This window comes from Hyla sarda, chromosome 2 (assembly GCF_029499605.1).
Source record: "Hyla sarda isolate aHylSar1 chromosome 2, aHylSar1.hap1, whole genome shotgun sequence".
NCBI lineage: Eukaryota > Metazoa > Chordata > Amphibia > Anura > Hylidae > Hyla > Hyla sarda.
Genome location: NC_079190.1, coordinates 7,666,167 through 7,685,705, shown reverse-complemented (window position 1 = coordinate 7,685,705; position 19,539 = coordinate 7,666,167). Strand labels below are relative to the sequence as shown.

At 45.6% G+C, this 19,539-nt stretch overlaps 1 protein-coding gene across 1 annotated transcript; it reads left to right on the top strand.

Annotated features, from left to right (window-relative positions):
* The first annotated feature begins 17,753 nt into the window (after nucleotides 1-17,753).
* On the top strand, nucleotides 17,754-18,734 carry LOC130357076 (olfactory receptor 52K2-like). Its single transcript, XM_056559436.1, has one exon. The coding sequence runs from the start codon at nucleotides 17,754-17,756 to the stop codon at nucleotides 18,732-18,734; it is 981 nt and encodes a 326-aa protein (XP_056415411.1).
* The last annotated feature ends 805 nt before the right edge of the window (nucleotides 18,735-19,539 follow it).

Sequence of the window (19,539 nt, the reverse complement as noted above, 5' to 3'; positions counted from 1 at the left end):
ATCAGAGACACATGAAGAAAACAGCCCCAGAAGCCAAGGGGACTGAATGGTGAAGGAGGCTGCCAAGGCTGCAGTGCTCCTGTTCCTCCACAATGATGGTACAAAGTGTACAGGTGGATGGGCAATGTGGAATTTTCTGGTTAGGTCTCTTGCAGGAACCAGCTATGCATGCTTAGAGAGACCAATGGAAGAAGAAAGAGGTGGTACATGGCAAAGACGGCATCCGGAGAGAGTTGGTAAGAAAATGTATGTGCGGGCAGTCTTGTACCCCATGGTAACATATATGACCCCATACACTAAGCAGAGGGGAGCTATGTGCATAGTAATGTCAGTACATTGGGTCGCCTCAGGAATCAACAATGTAGAAAGAAGGTTTGTACAGACGTCATCATTTACACCTGACATATGACCTAGGTAAAAACAATAAAAGGTACCTGACCAACACGCTCCATAAACATCTTACCTCTTTCAGAGAATATGAGTAGACTTCATCTAACTGCCTGGGGTAGGTCAATATCAGTATCTCCTTGTCTAATTGTACTGATCCCTAACCATAGATACAATAAAGTATAAAATTAAGAACCTTTTGTGAAACTGTACCTAGTTCAGATTCTGTAATTGTCACCCATTTCTTCAAAACCTATGCAGGAAATAAGTGAGGAAAGAGAAGATTGCATATGATGATCCCGTGTAGATGTATCTCTGATAAGTGTTAAATCTATGTCTGTGCATAACCATGGTTGTTCCAAAGGGAAAGATAATCACAACGGATTGTTAGGATGTAACGTTGTATGAGGAGAAACAGTAGGTGAACATGTACAAATAGCGGGGTGCAACAAGTATTTCAGTGAGTAATAGTGTTATAAAGGAAACAAATACTTGGTGTAAGATTATAGAAAGGATAGACCTAGCTAGCGGGATGAGTAAATGGTAACTATCGTAAAGTATGGGATACTTGGGGATATGAAGTTTAGAGTTAAATTAGAAAGGAATTAAACTGAGGAAGACACATTAGTCAAGACACGTCTGCCTATACACACTTCCATTACCGAACCAACAAAGGAATCCAAACCACACTTTGGAAAGTGGAAAACGTGGAAAACGTGGAGCCCCTGCTGGGAGTTTTGATCCCTTTGTGTATATTGATGTTAAAGGAGTCCCAAGGGGGGCCCCAGATGAGTTTTATAGCTATAGGTCAAATAAAAAGCCGGAGTTGAGTCAATAATATCCCAGATTTCCATAAGTAAAAATAATTATATCTATTATAACAAACAAAGATTAATACATTTCTTTGTAAATGCTCTTTAAGGTTAGGCCGAACAACAAAGAGTCACATCCGCTATAATATTCCAAAATGGTACGGCATTAGATATGATGTATGGTGTAAAAGGAAAAGGGGGGGGGGTATATAAGATGTTTGGGAGACTTGTTGCACATATATCTCATCTTCTTTAGCCTTGCCTAAAGAAGAAGTGTGAGACGACCGTAGAGAATGCCACGCCAGTGATGACAAATGAGGATTTTGAGATTACAAATGAAGCCTATACCCCATTACAGAGCTTCAATGCCATCTATAAAGCCAGTGACCCATAGGGATGGCATCTGACTCCATATGTGTAAAGTCTGAGGCTAAGGGGGTCCATGGACAAGCCATGGGTCGTCTAAAGTACAGTGAAACGTTCGAGAAAACACATTGGGGCATATGAGTTAGGATGATGGAAATTAGGGAAAAGTAAAATGATCATTTTTTAGGGGAGCTTGTAATAGATGTGTCTATGTTTTCCTTCCATGTAAAAAAATTATTCATTTAGGAGGCACTATCCCCATCTGCCCCTCCCCTCTCTGCTCCTTCCAGTATCTTGGCCCCCACCATCGTGTGAAGACTGAACAAAAGAGGCCTGCAAAACAGCTCAGGAAGTTGAGAGATACGAGGACAAGCAGTGGCGTAGCTATAGTGGTCACAAGGGTCGCAATCGCGACTGGGCCCGTAGCCCGGGGAGGCCCGCGCGGCCCCCCTGCCACTTCACTATACTATACTTTGCTATGCTACAGCAACAGGTCCCGGGCCCGCCGCTGCCAGCAAGTTGCCCGGGCCCGCCGCTGCAAGCCGCTCTGCCTCCGGCTTTCTTTCATTGTGCCGACCTGGCGTCCCCAGATTGATTGCATCAGACAAAGCATGAAATACTTTTCACTGCTGCGCAGAGGCTCCTCCCCCAGCTTAGGAGTGGTGCGCGGCCGTACAGATACGGTGGCAGCGTAATGACGTTCCCAAAATCATAGCAAGGGGGTGTCACTAAGTTCTACATCATTACGCGGCCGCCGTTTCTGTATGGCCGCACACCGCTTGTCATCTGGTGGAGCTGCATAAGTTATCTCAACTCCGATGAGAATGGACCCGGGACACCGAGGAGCAATGAATGACCAGAGGCGGTGTCTTTTGCCTCCGACTCCTACAGCAGCAGCATCGTCGATGAAGTGTGGTGCACTGCTGGATGCAGCCATCTGGTAAGTGAAGGGGACTGTCTACTGCATTGTTTCCCAACCAGGGTGCCTCCAGCTGTTGCATGCTGGGAGTTGTAGTTTTGCAACAGCTGGAGGCACCCTGGTTGGGAAACAATGGTCTACTGCAGGGGAGGGAGGGGGACGTCCTAATATAAAAAATCTGAGGAGACTACCTGACTACTGGGGGGGGGGGGGGGTTTGATATGAGATATGGGATCCAGAGTAGGGGGGGGAGGGACGAAATGAGATATGGGGTCCAGAGGAGGGGGGGGGGGTGATATGAGATATGGGGTCCAGAGGAGGGGGGGGGTGATATGAGATATGGGGTCCAGAGGAGGGGGGGGGGTGATATGAGATATGGGGTCCAGAGGAGGGGGGGTGATATGAGATATGGGGTCCAGAGGAGGGGGGGGGAGGGATGATATGAGATATGGGGTCCAGAGGATGGGGGGTGATATGAGATATGGGGTCCAGAGGAGGGGGGGGGTGATATGAGATATGGGGTCCAGAGGAGGGGGGGGGGGGTGATATGAGATATGGGGTCCAGAGGAGGGGGGGGATGATATGAGATATGGGGTCCAGAGAGGGGGGGGGGGTGATATGAGATATGGGGTCCAGAGGAGGGGGGGATGATATGAGATATGGGGTCCAGAGGAGGGGGGGTGATATGAGATATGGGGTCCAGAGGAGGGGGGGATGATATGAGATATGGGGTCCAGAGGAGGGGGGGTGATATGAGATATGGGGTCCAGAGGAGGGGGGGGATATGAGATATGGGGTCCAGAGGAGGGGGGGGATGATATGAGATATGGGGTCCAGAGGAGGGGGGGTGATATGAGATATGGGGTCCAGAGGAGGGGGGGGTGATATGAGATATGGGGTCCAGAGGAGGGGGGGTGATATGAGATATGGGGTCCAGAGGAGGGGGGTGATATGAGATATGGGGTCCAGAGGAGGGGGGGGGTGATATGAGATATGGGGTCCAGAGGAGGGGGGGTGATATGAGATTTGGGGTCCAGAGGAGGGGGGGATAAGAGATATGGGGTCCAGAGGAGGGGGGGAGGGATGATATGAGATATGGGGTCCAGAGGAGGGGGGGGATGATATGAGATTTGGGGTCCAGAGGAGGGGGGGATAAGAGATATGGGGTCCAGAGGAGGGGGGGAGGGATGATATGAGATATGGGGTCCAGAGGAGGGGGGGGGTGATATGAGATATGGGGGTCCAGAGGAGGGGGGGGGGGTGATATGAGATATGGGGTCCAGAGGAGGGGGGGGTGATATGAGATATGGGGTCCAGAGGAGGGGGGGGGGGTGATATGAGATTTGGGGTCCAGAGGAGGGGGGGGGATAAGAGATATGGGGTCCAGAGGAGGGGGGGAGGGATGATATGAGATATGGGGTCCAGAGGAGGGGGGGGATGATATGAGATTTGGGGTCCAGAGGAGGGGGGGATAAGAGATATGGGGTCCAGAGGAGGGGGGGAGGGATGATATGAGATATGGGGTCCAGAGGAGGGGGGGGGGGGTGATATGAGATATGGGGTCCAGAAGAGGGGGGAGGATTTGGGGTCTGGAGGCAGCGTGTATATGAATGATGTGTGTGTATATACTGTATTTATGTTGTATGAATGATAAATGTTGTGTGTAAGCTAGGAGGATATATGTATGATGTGTGGACATATATTTTGTTGGGGGTCTGGAGGCGGCGGGTGTATGTATATGTATGATGTATATGTATTATGCATGTGTGGGGGGTCCAGAGGCGGCGTGTGTATGAATGATGTATGTGTACTGCATATATGATGTGTGTGTATAAATGATAGATGTGTGTAAGCAAGATGTATATGTATGATGTGTGGACATGTACTATGTTGGGGGGGATCTGGAGGCGGCGGGTGTATGTATGATGTGTTTATTTATGTGTATGTATTATGTATGTGTGGGGGGGTCCAGAGGCAGCGTGTGTATAAATGATGTATGTGTATGTACTGTATGTATGATATATGAATTATGTGTGTGTATAAATGAGAGATGTGTGTAAGCAAGATGTATATGTATGATGTGTGGAAATGTGTGTAAGCTAGAAGGATGTATGTATGATGTGTGGAGATGAATTATGCAGAGGGATCTGCAGGCGGCGGGTGTATATATGATGTATGTGTATGTAAGATGTGTGTGTATGTATGAATTAGGCATGTGTTGGGGGGGTCCGGAGGTGGCATGTGTATGAATGATGCGTTTATGTACTGTATGTATGATGTGTGTATGAATGATGTGTGTGTATGAAAGAAGGATGTGTGTAAGCAAGATCTATGTATGTATGTATGATGTGTGGTAGGGTACAGTGTATAGCATGGTTATTTTTGAGGGTTTATACTCAGGGGCACAGTGTATGGCAGTATTATACTCAGGGGCACAGTGTATAGCACTATTATATTCAAGGGTACAGTGTGTGGCAGTACTATATTCAGGGGCACGATGTGGGGCAGTATTATATTCAGGGGCACAGTGTGTGGCAGGATTATATTCATGGGTACAGTATGTGGCAGTATTATATTCAGGGGTACAGTGTGTGGCAGGATTATATTCAGGGGCACAGTGTGTGGCAGTATTATATTCAGGGGTACAGTGTGTGGCAGTATTATATTCAGGGGCACAGTGTGTGGCAGGATTATATTCAGGGGTACAGTATGTGGCAGTATTATATTCAGGGGTACAGTGTGTGGCAGGATTATATTCAGGGGCACAGTGTGTGGCAGTATTATATTCAGGGGTACAGTATGTGGCAGTATTATATTCAGGGGTACAGTGTGTGGCAGTATTATATTCAGGGGTACAGTATGTGGCAGTATTATATTCAGGGGTACAGTGTGTGGCAGGATTATATTCAGGGGCACAGTGTGTGGCAGTATTATATTCAGGGGCACGATGTGGGGCAGTATTATATTCAGGGGCACAGTGTGTGTCAGTATTATATTCAGGGGCACGATGTGGGGCAGTATTATATTCAAGGGCACAGTGTGTGGCAGGATTATATTCAGGGGCACAGTGTGTGGCAGTATTATATTCAGGGGTACAGTATGTGGCAGTATTATATTCAGGGGTACAGTGTGTGGCAGTATTATATTCAGGGGTACAGTATGTGGCAGTATTATATTCAGGGGTACAGTGTGTGGCAGGATTATATTCAGGGGCACAGTGTGTGGCAGTATTATATTCAGGGGCACGATGTGGGGCAGTATTATATTCAGGGGCACAGTGTGTGGCAGTATTATATTCAGGGGCACGATGTGGGGCAGTATTATATTCAAGGGCACAGTGTGTGGCAGGATTATATTCAGGGGCACAGTGTGTGGCAGTATTATATTCAGGGGTACAGTATGTGGCAGTATTATATTCAGGGGTACAGTGTGTGGCAGTATTATATTCAGGGGTACAGTATGTGGCAGTATTATATTCAGGGGTACAGTGTGTGGCAGTATTATATTCAGGGGTACAGTATGTGGCAGTATTATATTCAGGGGCACAGTGTGTGGCAGTATTATATTCAGGGGTACAGTATGTGGCAGTATTATATTCAGGGGTACAGTGTGTGTCAGTATTATATTCAAGGGTACAGTGTGTGGCAGTACTATATTCAGGGGCACGATGTGGGGCAGTATTATATTCAGGGGCACAGTGTGTGGCAGGATTATATTCAGGGGTACAGTATGTGGCAGTATTATATTCAGGGGTACAGTGTGTGGCAGGATTATATTCAGGGGCACAGTGTGTGGCAGTATTATATTCAGGGGTACAGTGTGTGGCAGTATTATATTCAGGGGCACAGTGTGTGGCAGTATTATATTCAGGGGTACAGTATGTGGCAGTATTATATTCAGGGGTACAAGGTGTGGCAGGATTATATTCAGGGGCACAGTGTGTGGCAGTATTATATTCAGGGGCACGATGTGGGGCAGTATTATATTCAGGGGCACAGTGTGGGGCAGTATTATATTCAAGGGCACAGTGTGTGGCAGGATTATATTCAGGGGCACAGTGTGTGGCAGTATTATAGTCAGGGGTACAGTATGTGGCAGTATTATATTCAGGGGTACAGTGTGTGGCAGTATTATATTCAGGGGCACAGTATGTGGCAGTATTATATTCAGGGGTACAGTGTGTGGCATGATTATATTCAGGGGCACAGTGTGTGGCAGTATTATATTCAGGGGTACAGTGTATAGCAGTATTATATTCAGGGGTACAGTGTGTGGTAGGATTATATTCAGGGGTGCAGTGTGTGGCAGGATTATATTCAGGGGTGCAGTGTGTGGCAGGATTATATTCAGGGGTACAGTGTGTGGCAGTATTATATTCATTGTCACAGTGTGTGTGGCAGTATTATATTCAGGGGCACAGTGTGTGGCAGTATTATATTTAGGGGCACAGTGTGTGGCAGGATTATATTCAGGGGCACAGTGTGTGGCAGTATTATATTTAGGGGCACAGTGCGTGGCAGTATTATATTCAGGGGCACAGTGTGTGGCAGGATTATATTCAGGGGGTACAGTATTTAGCAATATAATAATGATTATTGTCTTTGATATCACTGACCTGAGTGACGTCTTCTCTTTCCTTCTCCATCTTGTCCAGACGTCAGGACATCTTCCAGCTCCATCTTCTCTGCCAAGTCTGACACCTGGACATCATAGGTTCTCGCTTTGTCAGTAGATCCTCATCCTCTGTATGACTGGAAGGATTAAGATTTTTTTAATAGAAGTAATTTACAAATCTGTTTAACTTTCTGGCATCAGTTCATTAAAAAAAAAACGTTTTCCATTGGAGTACCCCTTTAACCTTTCAGAGTGTCTTCACTGCTGTTATTGAGCAGGACCATAGGCGTGCGCACGGGGTATGCCGGGTGTGCCTGGGCACACCCTAATGAAACCCAGGGGCCAGTGGTGTCGTCAAGGAGGGCCCCCCCCCCCTACATCGAGCTGTCCCTCCCCCATGTGCCCCCCCAATTGAAATTGGTGCCGGACTGTCCATCACTCATTTGCCCGGGGACAGTGCTGAGTGCAAGCCTGGCCGGCTGGTCCAGAACTTATTTAACTATAAGCGTGTCTTACAGATGCACCTACTGTTAAATGTGGCGCTCGGTTGATTGACAGAGCGAAGAGCCATTGGCTCCCCGCCCTGCCAATCACTCTTGTGGCCGCCGGCGATTTGCAGGTAGCCAACAAGAGGCCCCGGACAGCCTTCCTCTGCGCTCTGTGCTCTGGCGCATGAGTGACGTCATAATGCGTCGGAGCTCAGACCGGAGGGGAAGAGAAGGAGAGGACACGCCACGCTAAAGCCAGTTACGTATGTTTTGATTTTTTTAGAGGGGACTACTTTTATCACCTATGGGGGGGTACTGTTACTTCCTAAAGGGGGCTTCTAAGCTACTATTCTTACCTGAAGGGGGCTTCTAAGCTACTATTACTACCTAAAGGGGGCTTCTAACCTACTATTCCTACCTAAAGGGGGCTTCTAAGCTACTATTCCTACCTGAAGGGGGCTTCTAAGCTACTATTCCTACCTAAAGGGGGCTTCTAACCTACTATTCCTACCTAAAGGGGGCTTCTAAGCTACTATTCCTACCTGAAGGGGGCTTCTAAGCTACTATTCCTACCTGAAGGGGGCTTCTAAGCTACTATTCCTACCTGAAGGGGGCTTCTAAGCTACTATTCCTACCTAAAGGGGGCTTCTAAGCTACTATTCCTACCTAAAGGGGGCTTCTAAGCTACTATTCCTACCTAACGGGGGCTTCTAAGCTACTATTCCTATCTAAATGGGGGCTACTGAGCTACTATTCCTACCTAAAGGGGGCTTCTAAGCTACTATTCCTACCTAAATGGGGGCTTCTAAGCCAGTGTTTCCCAACCAGTGTGCCTCCAGCTGTGGCAAAACTACAACTCCCAGCATGCCCGGACAGCCAAAGGCTGTCCGGGCATGCTGGGAGTTGTAGTTTTTCCACAGCTGGAGGCACACTGGTTGGGAAACAATGTTCTAAGCTACTATTCCTACCTGTATGGGGGCTACTGAGCTACTATTCCTACCTAAAGGGGACTACTAGGCTGCTATTTCTACTTAAAGGGGGCTACTATTTCTACTTAAAGGGGGCTACTATTCCTACCTAAATGGGCTACTATGACTACCTAAATGGGGCTACTATAAATACTTAAAGGAGGCTACTATGAATACTTAAAGGAGGCTACTACTACCACCTACTGGGCTACTATTCCTACCTAAACGGGGCTACAAGGTTACTATTCCTACCTAAAGGGGGTTACTATTTCTACCTGAAGGGGGTTACTTTTCCTACCTAAAGGGGGTTACTATTACCATCTAAAAGGGGGCTACTAGGCTACTATTCCTACCTAAAGGGGGCCACAAGGCTACTATTCCTACCTAAAGGGGGCTACTATTCCTACCTAAAGGGGGTTACTATTTCTACCTGAAGGGGGTTACTATTCCTACCTTAAGGGGGCTACGATTGCTACCTAAAAGGGGGCTACTAGGCTACTATTCCTACGTAAAGGGGGCTACTATTCCTACCTACATGGGCTCCTATGCCTACCTTAATGGGGCTACTATGAATACCTAGAGAGGACTACTATAAATACTTAAAGGAGGCTACTACTACCACCTAAATGCTACAACTACTCCCCAATAGAGGCTGCTGCTGCCTATTACCTAAATGGGGGGGATTTCTGCTACTATATACTGAGGACTGCAACTATATACAGGGGGCTACTATCTACAGAGAGACCTACCTACAGGAAGTAACCCCCTACCTATAGGGGGATGTTACTGCCTAGAGGGGGCAGCTATCTTCAGATGGCACCTACCTACTCGGGGAACTAAATGTGGGGGACCTACCTACTTTTCAGCAACCCACTTATCTACCCACTGTACTGTTTGCAACACTAAGGAGGTTATTATTACTGTTTGGGGTGCTATAGGTGCTGTAAAAGAGCCTAAAATATTTGTCTGGCAGGTTCTGTGGAGCAGAGTTGTGTCTGGAAAGAATCGTCATGATGGTCTGGGCCAGATGAAGAAGACGATTAGAGAAGACGTCACCTACGAGTTGCCTGATGTAACTGTATGTAATCACTTATATGGTCTGCAGAGCCTGTGTAGAGTTGATATCTGTCACTGTATGGGGGTAATATTCCCTCCCTGTATACTGGTATGATATGGTAATATTGGTCCCAGTATACAGGATTTGGCCAGTAACAGTATGATGGTGATATGTATAGTGATAATATTTCTCCTTGTATACTGGTATTATTGGTAATAGTGTTCTCAGTATACAGGATTAGATCAGTAACAGTATGATAGTAATATGTAAGGTGATAATATTCCTTCTTGTAAATTGGTATTATTATACATCTCAGCATACAGGATTTGGTCAGTAACAGTATGATGGTAATATGTATGGTGATAATATTCCTCCATGTATACTGGTATTATTGGTAATATTGGTCTCAGTATACAGGATTTGATCAGTAACAGTATGATGTAATATGTATGGTGATAATATTCCTCCATGTATACTGGTATTATTGGTAATATTGGTCTCAGTATACAGGATTTGGTCTGTAACAGTATGATGGTAATATGTATGGTGGTGTATGGCTCCTGCTATGTAGTGCTGGTGGACTATCTTATTGTGTATGGGACAGGGAAATTAGACATGCTGGGAGTTGCAAAACTTCAACTCCCAGCATGCCTTGACAGCTGTTGGCTGTCCGGGAATGCTGGGAATTGTGGTTTAGCAACATCTGGAGGTCCACAGTTTGGAGACCACTGCCTTATAGGCTAAGGCAGCAGTTTTAAGCGATATTCCCATCTCATTAAAGGGGTACTCCACTGGCCAGCATTCGGAACTTTTAGTTCTGAATGCTGTGTGTGCACTGCGGGTAATGACCATGCCCCTCAATGCGAGTCTATGGGAGGGTGCGTGGCGGCGCAGGTGTGGTACGCACTGTTCACTCCAGGGACAACTGTGTCTACATCCTCAGGGACTCCAGCAGTCAGTCTCCAACCTATCTGCTTGTTATCCCCTATACTGTGGATAGGGGTTATCTTTATAAATGGGACAAACCCTTTAAAGGCATGTTTACATAGACTGCATGGCTTATGGTGCAAAAGCCACACCAATTTCTTTGCCAAACAGTGTGCGGTGACAGCTTTGAAAACTGCACAGAAAATAAGTGACATTTCACTTCTTTTTCATGTGGATACATGTAGCGTTGTTATAATTCCCCCCTACTTTTGTCCTGGCCCCCAGTGTGCCCCCCCAAAATTTGAAAGCTGGAGATGCCACTGCACCTAATGTGGGGGAACTGTACTGCCAACCTAATTTGGGGGAACTGTACTGCCAACCTAATGTGGGGGAACTGTACTGCCCCTAATGTGGGGGAACTGTACTGCACCTAATGTGGGGGGGAACTGTACTGCCAACCTAATGTGGGGGAACTGTACTGCCAACCTCATGTGGGGGAGCTGTACTGCCAACCTAATGTGGGGGAACTGTATTGCCAACCTAATGTGGGGGAACTGTACTGCACCTAATGTGGGGGGAACTGTACTGCCAACCTAATGTGGGGGAACTATACTGCCAACCTAATGTGCGGGGACTTATACTGCACCTAATGTAGGGGAACTTTTATATATATATATATATATATATATATATATATATAAATAAATATACAGCAACAGGAGAATACAGCAGCACATTGCTAGCACAAGGATAGATGAAACATGAGTATATAGATAGAACATGAAAAGCTATACAGCTGTAATGCAATAAATGAAGTTGGCTCCTGCACCCCACCCACCTCTATTAGGTGTATATTAGGGGCCTTGGATGTTTCAGACCTTGCAATGCCTGCTGTACTGTTCACACAGAGGCATATACATAGTGTAGGGTCTGTCTCAGAATGAGGCCACCTTACCGTGGTGGGACGGTCCACGCTATTTGGCGCCAAATTTGCAAGCTAAGTACCTCATAATTTCATAGTTTCATATCTTCATTTATTGCATTACAGCTGTATAGCTTTTCATGTTCTATCTATATACTCATGTTTCATCTATATACTCATGTTTTATCATCTTTGTGCTAGCAGTGTGCTGCTGTATTCTACTGTTGCTGTATATTTAGCCCAGCAGCCTGCACCTGTAAGCCAGGTTTTTACAATAGTTTGGATCAATAGTGCTGGCCAATTTATTCTTTGGTTGTATATAGATAAGTAGTTATCTAGACTTGATAAAGGGAGGAATCCCGAAAGCTTGTCTCTAAAAAATCTTGTTAGTCCAATAAAAAAGGTATTACCAGATACTGCAACTACCGATGATTTTGCTTTTTATATAGATAGATATGCACGCGCGAGGCGTGAGTTGTGCTTTAGGGTGCACACCCTAATCCAATAGGCCACGCACGCCTATGAGCAGGACCCTCCATGGCGAACAGCTATTTATTATTCTCTCCTTATCAGGACCAGAGCTGGGCTGTTTTCTAGCAGTACTTACAAAAGGTATTTCCTTTCCCATACTTGTCTGGCCGATCACAGGACAGCACTGACTCCTCTCTGTTATGCCATGACATAATGCTGGAAAAAGTAGACTGGATGGAACAGGCTTCACTGTGCTAAGGGGATGATTTACACAGTTCACTACTTTAGATGTCATGTGGGAAAAAAAGGGTTACTGATGCATTGACTTTGCATTGTGTTATGTGAGCAGAAAGGAAAGAAACAGCAGCAAGAAAAGGGTTACACAAAGCACTAAACTGCTGATGATTATGGTTATAATATATATACGACAAACCTACAGAATAAAGGTGAGATTACATTTAGGAGGCAGCACTGCAGACATCCAGCAGTAGGTTCACTATTATATTCACAAGAGAAATCTGCTCTGAGCTTTATGGGTGCCCAGAGATGAGAGGGATACCCCAGGAACAATATGAACTCTCTGTAGCCGAGCATTGCCCCCATTTCTTGTGTTCTCTTTTGGTTGCTCTGGTGCTGGCAGTAGACAGCAGATTGAAGAGAAGTGAGACACATATAGTGATTCAAATTTTAGGACTTTTTTCTTGGGTCAGCATAAGTAAATAAAGAGGAAATTAGTTTGAAATACAGTGTACAGAAGCACTCATAGAATTCTATTTTATCATACATACTGCAGCATAGGCTATTATTATTATTATTATTACTATTATTAATGATGTAGAGGTTCTTGTGTATGCCTTGTGCTTACCTGTTTTAGCTGATGTATCAGGCATGAGATTTCAGCCACACTGACTGCAATTCCATCACCGAACTGCATTTCTAATGCTGCATTTCCCATAAATCCACCATCTTTGCAGAGGGGTGAGGGGAATCTTATCACTGCAGTTCTTCTGATGACACTAACTTAATAACCGGACAAGACTCCAGTAACCAGAATCCTAAACTGCTAAGTGGGTTGTATTCCCTTCACATTATGAACAGTTTCTTATTCAAAGGGGATTTTTAAAATAAAAATATCCTTATGAGGAGAAAGGGATTTAACATATAATGACAAAGGAGGTGTTTTATGAAGATTTGAGTCTTCAGGCTGTGTTCACATGCTGCGTTTTTACAGCATTATGTGGCATTTTTATGTTTTTACTGAATATTTTCAGAAAGGCATCCAGGCCCCCCCAAATTTAAATAAGTCATTCAACTGAATAGTTTAAAAAGGAAGGAGATTAAGAAGGGTGAGAGTAGAAGAAGACAAGTAAGAAGAACAATAAATGGAAAAGTAAATGCGAGAATAACAATTAATAAAGATAATGGAGAAATGCACATCGGGCAGATGCTCCTTCTAGAACTTTGCTTGAGAAGTCTCTGGAGATGTGACTGCTCATTCATAGACTGCAGGGAACATGCTGCCTAAAAAAAACACCAATAATATATATTTATGTATTTTTTTTTTTTTTTTTTTTTAGCACCAATTAAACCAAATAATTGTGATCTAATTAGTCCCGGAAGGTAAGACATGGTATAAAATCCCTTCCAGGAACCGACACCGAGGAGGTGGATGTGCTGCAGCTTACAGTGAGTATCATACATGGAGATCAGAGAAGGGTGAAAGCTCCAGACAGATCCACATCGATATACTTAGAAAAGGCCCCCCCCCCCCCCCAGATGAAACCACTGTGAACACAAAACGCTCGTCGGGTGCAGTGGGTTTCCCTTCGTACATTATACCTACTTAGCTTTTCTTGTATTTTTATGCTCTTAACAAAAACACGACTGTCAAAGCCTATGCCTGGTGCTTTGTATAGTATGTAAAATAGGTTGCCGGATTCACTGTATACTAGATATGGGCCACAACATGGGTTGCAGGTTACTTAATCATCAGGTGATATTATTGCATTTTCCCATTGGTATAACGTTATAACATTGGAGCTACCGTCACAGTCATACATTTGTCTTCCTAGCCCAGTGTTTCTCAACCAAGGTGCCTCCACCTGTTGCAAAATTACAACTCTCACCATGCCCGGACAGCCTTTGGCTGTCCGGGCATGATAGGAGTTGTAGTTTTGCAGCAATTGGAGGCATCTTGGTCAGAAAACACAGCCCTAACCCATTATTACTTCTAGTTAGCCCATATACAGTACCTTGCCCCTGCGCCTACCAGAATCTGTGTGTTATGTGTTTGTTTGTTTTTTATTTGTCTGTTTTATTTCGATAAATTGTATTTTTAGTCCTTCTTTGTTCTTTTGGTTGACTGTGTGAATATATGCCGGAATCTTCCGAAGTAGAAGCATTTATTGGCTGGTAAAACAGAAGTACACTGCCTGACCTACACTGCCTTCTGGCATCTAATTTGGAGTGAGCGCCTCCCTCCTCAGACTAGTGGAAGTGCTCATCACTCTGAATGGGGAGGAAGCACTCACTGATACAGGAGGTCCGAGAACTGTGACAGCCTGGCTGCATGGGGGAACACTAGGGGGATCGTGCAGCGCCTGGCTCCTCTGCACTGCCCTCACCTGTCCTGTACGGCACCATAGAGGTTTACATGCAGTTATGGGTTATGTATCTGATCTGTACAGCTCCTCTCTCCTCTGTAGTGCCCTCACCTGTCCTGTACGGCACCATAGAGGTTTACATGCAGTTATGGGTTATGTATCTGATCTGTACAGCTCCTCTCTCCTCTGTAGTGCCCTCACCTGTCCTGTACGGCACCATAGAGGTCTGTAGGCAGTTAAAGGTTATGTATCTGATCTGTACAGCTCCTCTCTCCTCTGTAGTGCCCTCACCTGTCCTGTACGGCACCATAGAGGTCTGTAGGCAGTTAAAGGTTATGTATCTGATCTGTACAGCTCCTCTCTCCTCTGTAGTGTCCTCACCTGTCCTGTACGGCACCATAGAGGTCTGTAGGCAGTTAAAGGTTATGTATCTGATCTGTACAGCTCCTCTCTCCTCTGTAGTGTCCTCACCTGTCCTGTACAGCACCATAGAGGTCTGTAGGCAGTTAAAGGTTATGTATCTGATCTGTACAGCTCCTCTCTCCTCTGTAGTGCCCTCACCTGTCCTGTACAGCACCATAGAGGTCTGTAGGCAGTTAAAGGTTATGTATCTGATCTGTACAGCTCCTCTCTCCTCTGTAGTTTCCTCACCTGTCCTGTACGGCACCATAGAGGTCTGTAGGCAGTTAAAGGTTATGTATCTGATCTGTACAGCTCCTCTCTCCTCTGTAGTGTCCTCACCTGTCCTGTATGGCACCATAGAGGTCTGTAGGCAGTTATAGGTTATGTATCTGATCTGGACAGCTCCTCTCTCCTCTGTAGTTTCCTCACCTGTCCTGTATGGCACCATAGAGGTCTGTAGGCAGTTATAGGTTATGTATCTGATCTGGACAGCTCCTCTCTCCTCTGTAGTTTCCTCACCTGTCCTGTATGGCACCATAGAGGTCTGTAGGCAGTTATAGGTTATGTATCTGATCTGGACAGCTCCTGACCCCTCTGATGTGAGCTTATTTGTTTTGTATGACACTAGAGATGAGCGAACTTACAGTAAATTCGATTCGTCACAAACTTCTCGGCTTGGCAGTTGATGACTTATCCTGCATAAATTAGTTCAGCTTTCAGGTGCTCCGGTGGGCTGGAAAAGGTGGATACAGTCCTAGGAAAGAGTCTCCTAGGACTGTATCCACCTTTTCCAGCCCATGGGAGCACCTGAAAGCTGAACTAATTTATGCAGGATAAGTCATCAACTGCTGAGCCGAGAAGTTTGTGACAAATCGAATTTACTGTAAGTTTGCTCATCTCTATATGACACCATAGAGGTCTGCAGTCCATTATAGGGTATGTATCTGATCTGTACAACTCGTGGTCCCTCTGCGATGTCCTCACCTGTCCTGTATAGCATCGTAGAGGTTTACAGGCAGTTATGGGTTATGTATCTGATCTGTACAGCTCCTCTCTATGCAGTGCCCTCACCTGTCCTGTCTGTCACCATAGAGGTCTGTAGGCAGTTATGGGTTATGTATCTGATCTGTACAGCTCCTCTCTATGCAGTGCCCTCACCTGTCCTGTCTGTCACCATAGAGGTCTGTAGGCAGTTATAGGTTATGTATCTGATCTGTACAGCTCCTCTCTCCTCCGCAGTATCCTCACCTGTCCTGTATGGCACCATAGAGGTCTGTAGGCAGTTATAGGTTATGTATCTTATCTGTACAGCTCTTGACCCCTCTGAAGTGTCCTCAACTGTCCTGTATAGCACCATAGAGGTTTACAGGCAGTTATAAGTTATGTATCTGATCTGTACAGCTCCTCTCTCCTCTGTAGTGTCCTCACCTGACCTGTATGTCACCATAGAGGTCTGTAGGCAGTTATGGGGTATGTATCTGATCTGGACAGCTCCTGACCCCTCTGAAGTGTCCTCACTATACACTGAACGCATTGCCACTCACTTATTTGGGAAGTAGCTTACTGGGTGCAACTGGGCAGTGCTGGGTAGGGCTGGGAAGTGTGGCATCATCATATGGGCAATGAATTAAGGAACTATGAAAGTGTCCTTTTTTTTACTTTAGCCCCTGCGGCTCAAAATGTCAGTGCATGCTCTGGAGTGAATGTACCCTAAAAATTCCTAATTCATAAAAAAAAAAAAAAAAGAATAAATAAAAGATTAAACTACCTCAATAAAGATGTACACAATACATTTTTCAGCAGTCTCTTTTGTCTTTTCGCCCACTTTGTCCTAAAAAATTACATTTATTTTATTTTGACTTTTTAGACAAGACCAGGATACATCTGCAGGATCCATGAGCTGAGCCTCATCATCCGATTTCTTATTGGTGAGACCCAGGAATTTAGGACACAGGTAACTTAGTGTCTCCGAAATAAAATGTATAGGCTCTGGTAGAAACTGTGTAAGCTATAGGAGGTGAAAAGAAGAAGTCACAACCAGGTTTTTGTCCATAGACCCAAATGCCATTCTGCTACATAAAAAATGGGACATGGTAGGTGATGGACCATGATGCAGACTTGGCACTGGGGTCCAGGAGCTTCAAGCTACACTTTAGGGTGAACATATATTTCCGTAATACCTTTAGGCATGAATGAAGAATGCAACACATGTTTGTACAGTGTCCAGATACCACCTTCCAGCTACTAAAGTGTTTGCATTTGTATCTGAGTATCATGAATTAAAGGGGTATTCCAGCTTTATACATCTTATCCCCTATCCAAAGGACAGGGGATAAGATATATGATCGCAGGGGTCCCCTGTGCCGGGTGCTGCCTCAGAGACTGAGACTCGGAAGAGGGAATAGCTGAGCAAGAACACTTCTGCAACCAGTTAACTCTTTGTGGGCTTCTAACGGGAGTTAGAGCCGAATGGCTATTACGGCACAATTGTCTGGCCGGAAGAAGGCCGGAAGAAGCACATTCTTATGCGTGAAACCGCCGGCAGTCGCCTCTGACCCCCCCACGCTATCTTGACCACCATACTGGAGGAGCAACCCGAGATGGGAGCCGACTGACCAGAGTTTGAGTGGTGAGTGCAGGACACCTGTTTGTTTCTTCGTTGTACATATAATTTCAACAAACCCTCAGCTGGGAGAAGTTTTTGGTACATAAAGTTTTTGGTCCATAAATGCTTTCGGCAGGCAGATATCTTGAGGTTGGTGAGGTTGATACATTTTTTTGTTCATTTGCTGATTTCTTATTCTTTTTTAGTGAGACATGCTGAAAAGAAGTGAAATGTTAAATTCGACCTACCCCAATCCCTCCCAGATGAGCCTGTTGTTTGGAGACATCTCGGATATAGGTTACCTGTACAGTGTGATAACAATACTGGGCTTCCTGGTGATCGTCGTATGTAATTGTACGGTAATGTCTACCATCCTGCTCCACAAGAGCTTACAGGAGCCTATGTATATATTCATATGTGCCCTGTGTGCCAATGGCCTGTATGGCAGCAGCGCCTTCTTCCCGAATTTGTTCATAAACCTTAGCTTAAAGACTAAGACTATCTCCTACACGGCCTGTATGATCCAAGTGTTTTGTTTGTACACCTACGTATGTTGTGAGTTCACCATGCTAGCCATAATGGCCTTTGACCGTTACGTCTGTATCTGTAACCCCCTGAGATACTCGAATATCATGACCCTGGGAGCAGCATATAAGCTAATGGCCACCGGCTGGGTATGTGGCTTCACATTGATTACAGTCCTTGTTATGTTAACTGTTCGGCTGCCTCTTTGTGACAATGCCATCCCCAAAATTTATTGTGATAACTGGACGGTGGTGAGACTCTCCTGTGTGGACACCACAGTGAATAACGCGTTTGGCCTTTTCATCACGGTCAGCGTCGCCATAGGGATGCCGCTCCTCACTCTTATATCCTACATTGAAATTCTTAAGGTTTGTGCAAAATCTAAGGAAGCCCGGGCTAAGGCCATGCAGACCTGCACCCCTCAGATTATATCCCTTCTGGTCTTCTTTGCTGACTGTATGTTCGAGGTGATGCTGTATCGTTTTATTCCCACAATTGTGCCCTATGGGGTAAGGATAGTCATGTCCACCCAGCTCTTGGTGGTGCCACCGATTGTCAATCCTATACTTTATGGACTAAAAATGAATGCAATAAAAGTGAAAATACAGCAAATTTTTCGCACAAAGAAACTTTTTGTTGCCAAGCTAAAATTGATCGATCTTATGTGAAAATATTTCTGTTACTTAATAGGTGTTTTATTGTATTGTTCTGTAATAAAAGGACAGCTGTTAATGTGGTACCTCTGGCATGCCCCTATAGATTACAATAACAGATGAGTGAACTATGTGAAGTTAGGTTCTGCCGGTTTGCCAAATCTTGGTAAAAAGTTCTGGTTCTGAGTTAGTTCTTCCCGAGCCTATACTTCACCAAAAGCCCTGTTTAAGAGCCCTCAAAGCCCTGAATAACACTGTTAGGTCACCTAGGAGTTTATCTATGTGTAATGGAGCTAGACGTGGATCCACTGACCTGTGAGGCAGATGACTTGGGCCGTATCGGGAAGTGGAGTCTAAGGTGCCGCTGGTCTTCACCAGAGCCCGCCGCAAGGCAGGATGGGCTTTCTGCGGCAGACGGCACCCAGGTCAGTACCCCCGATATGACTCGACCACACAGGTAGCTGGGCGAAGCGAAGTACAGTAGGATGAGGCAAAGGCGTAGTCGGACTTAGCAGAAGGTCAGGGCAGAAGGCAAGGTGGCGTAGTCAAGAAACATAGCAGAAGGGTCTAATACAGGGGCAAGCAACAGACTTGGGAACGCTTAATCTCAGGCTATGGGGCACTGAAGATCTGGCAGGAAAGAGGGGGCGAAGCAGCCTTAAAAAAACTAACAGGAGGACCAGACACCAATTAATGGTGCACTGGCCCTTTAAATCTGAGGCAGCCTAGGAGGCAGGGAGGCACACGCCGGGACGCACACGCCGGGACCCAGAGACAGAAGCAGGAACAGGTAAGTGACAGGTCGTGGCTCGCATGCAGG

Excerpts from the sequence above, each read along its gene's own strand:
- LOC130357076 (XM_056559436.1), top strand. The coding sequence starts at position 17,754 with ATGCTGAAAAGAAGTGAAATGTTAAATTCGACCTACCCCAATCCCTCC.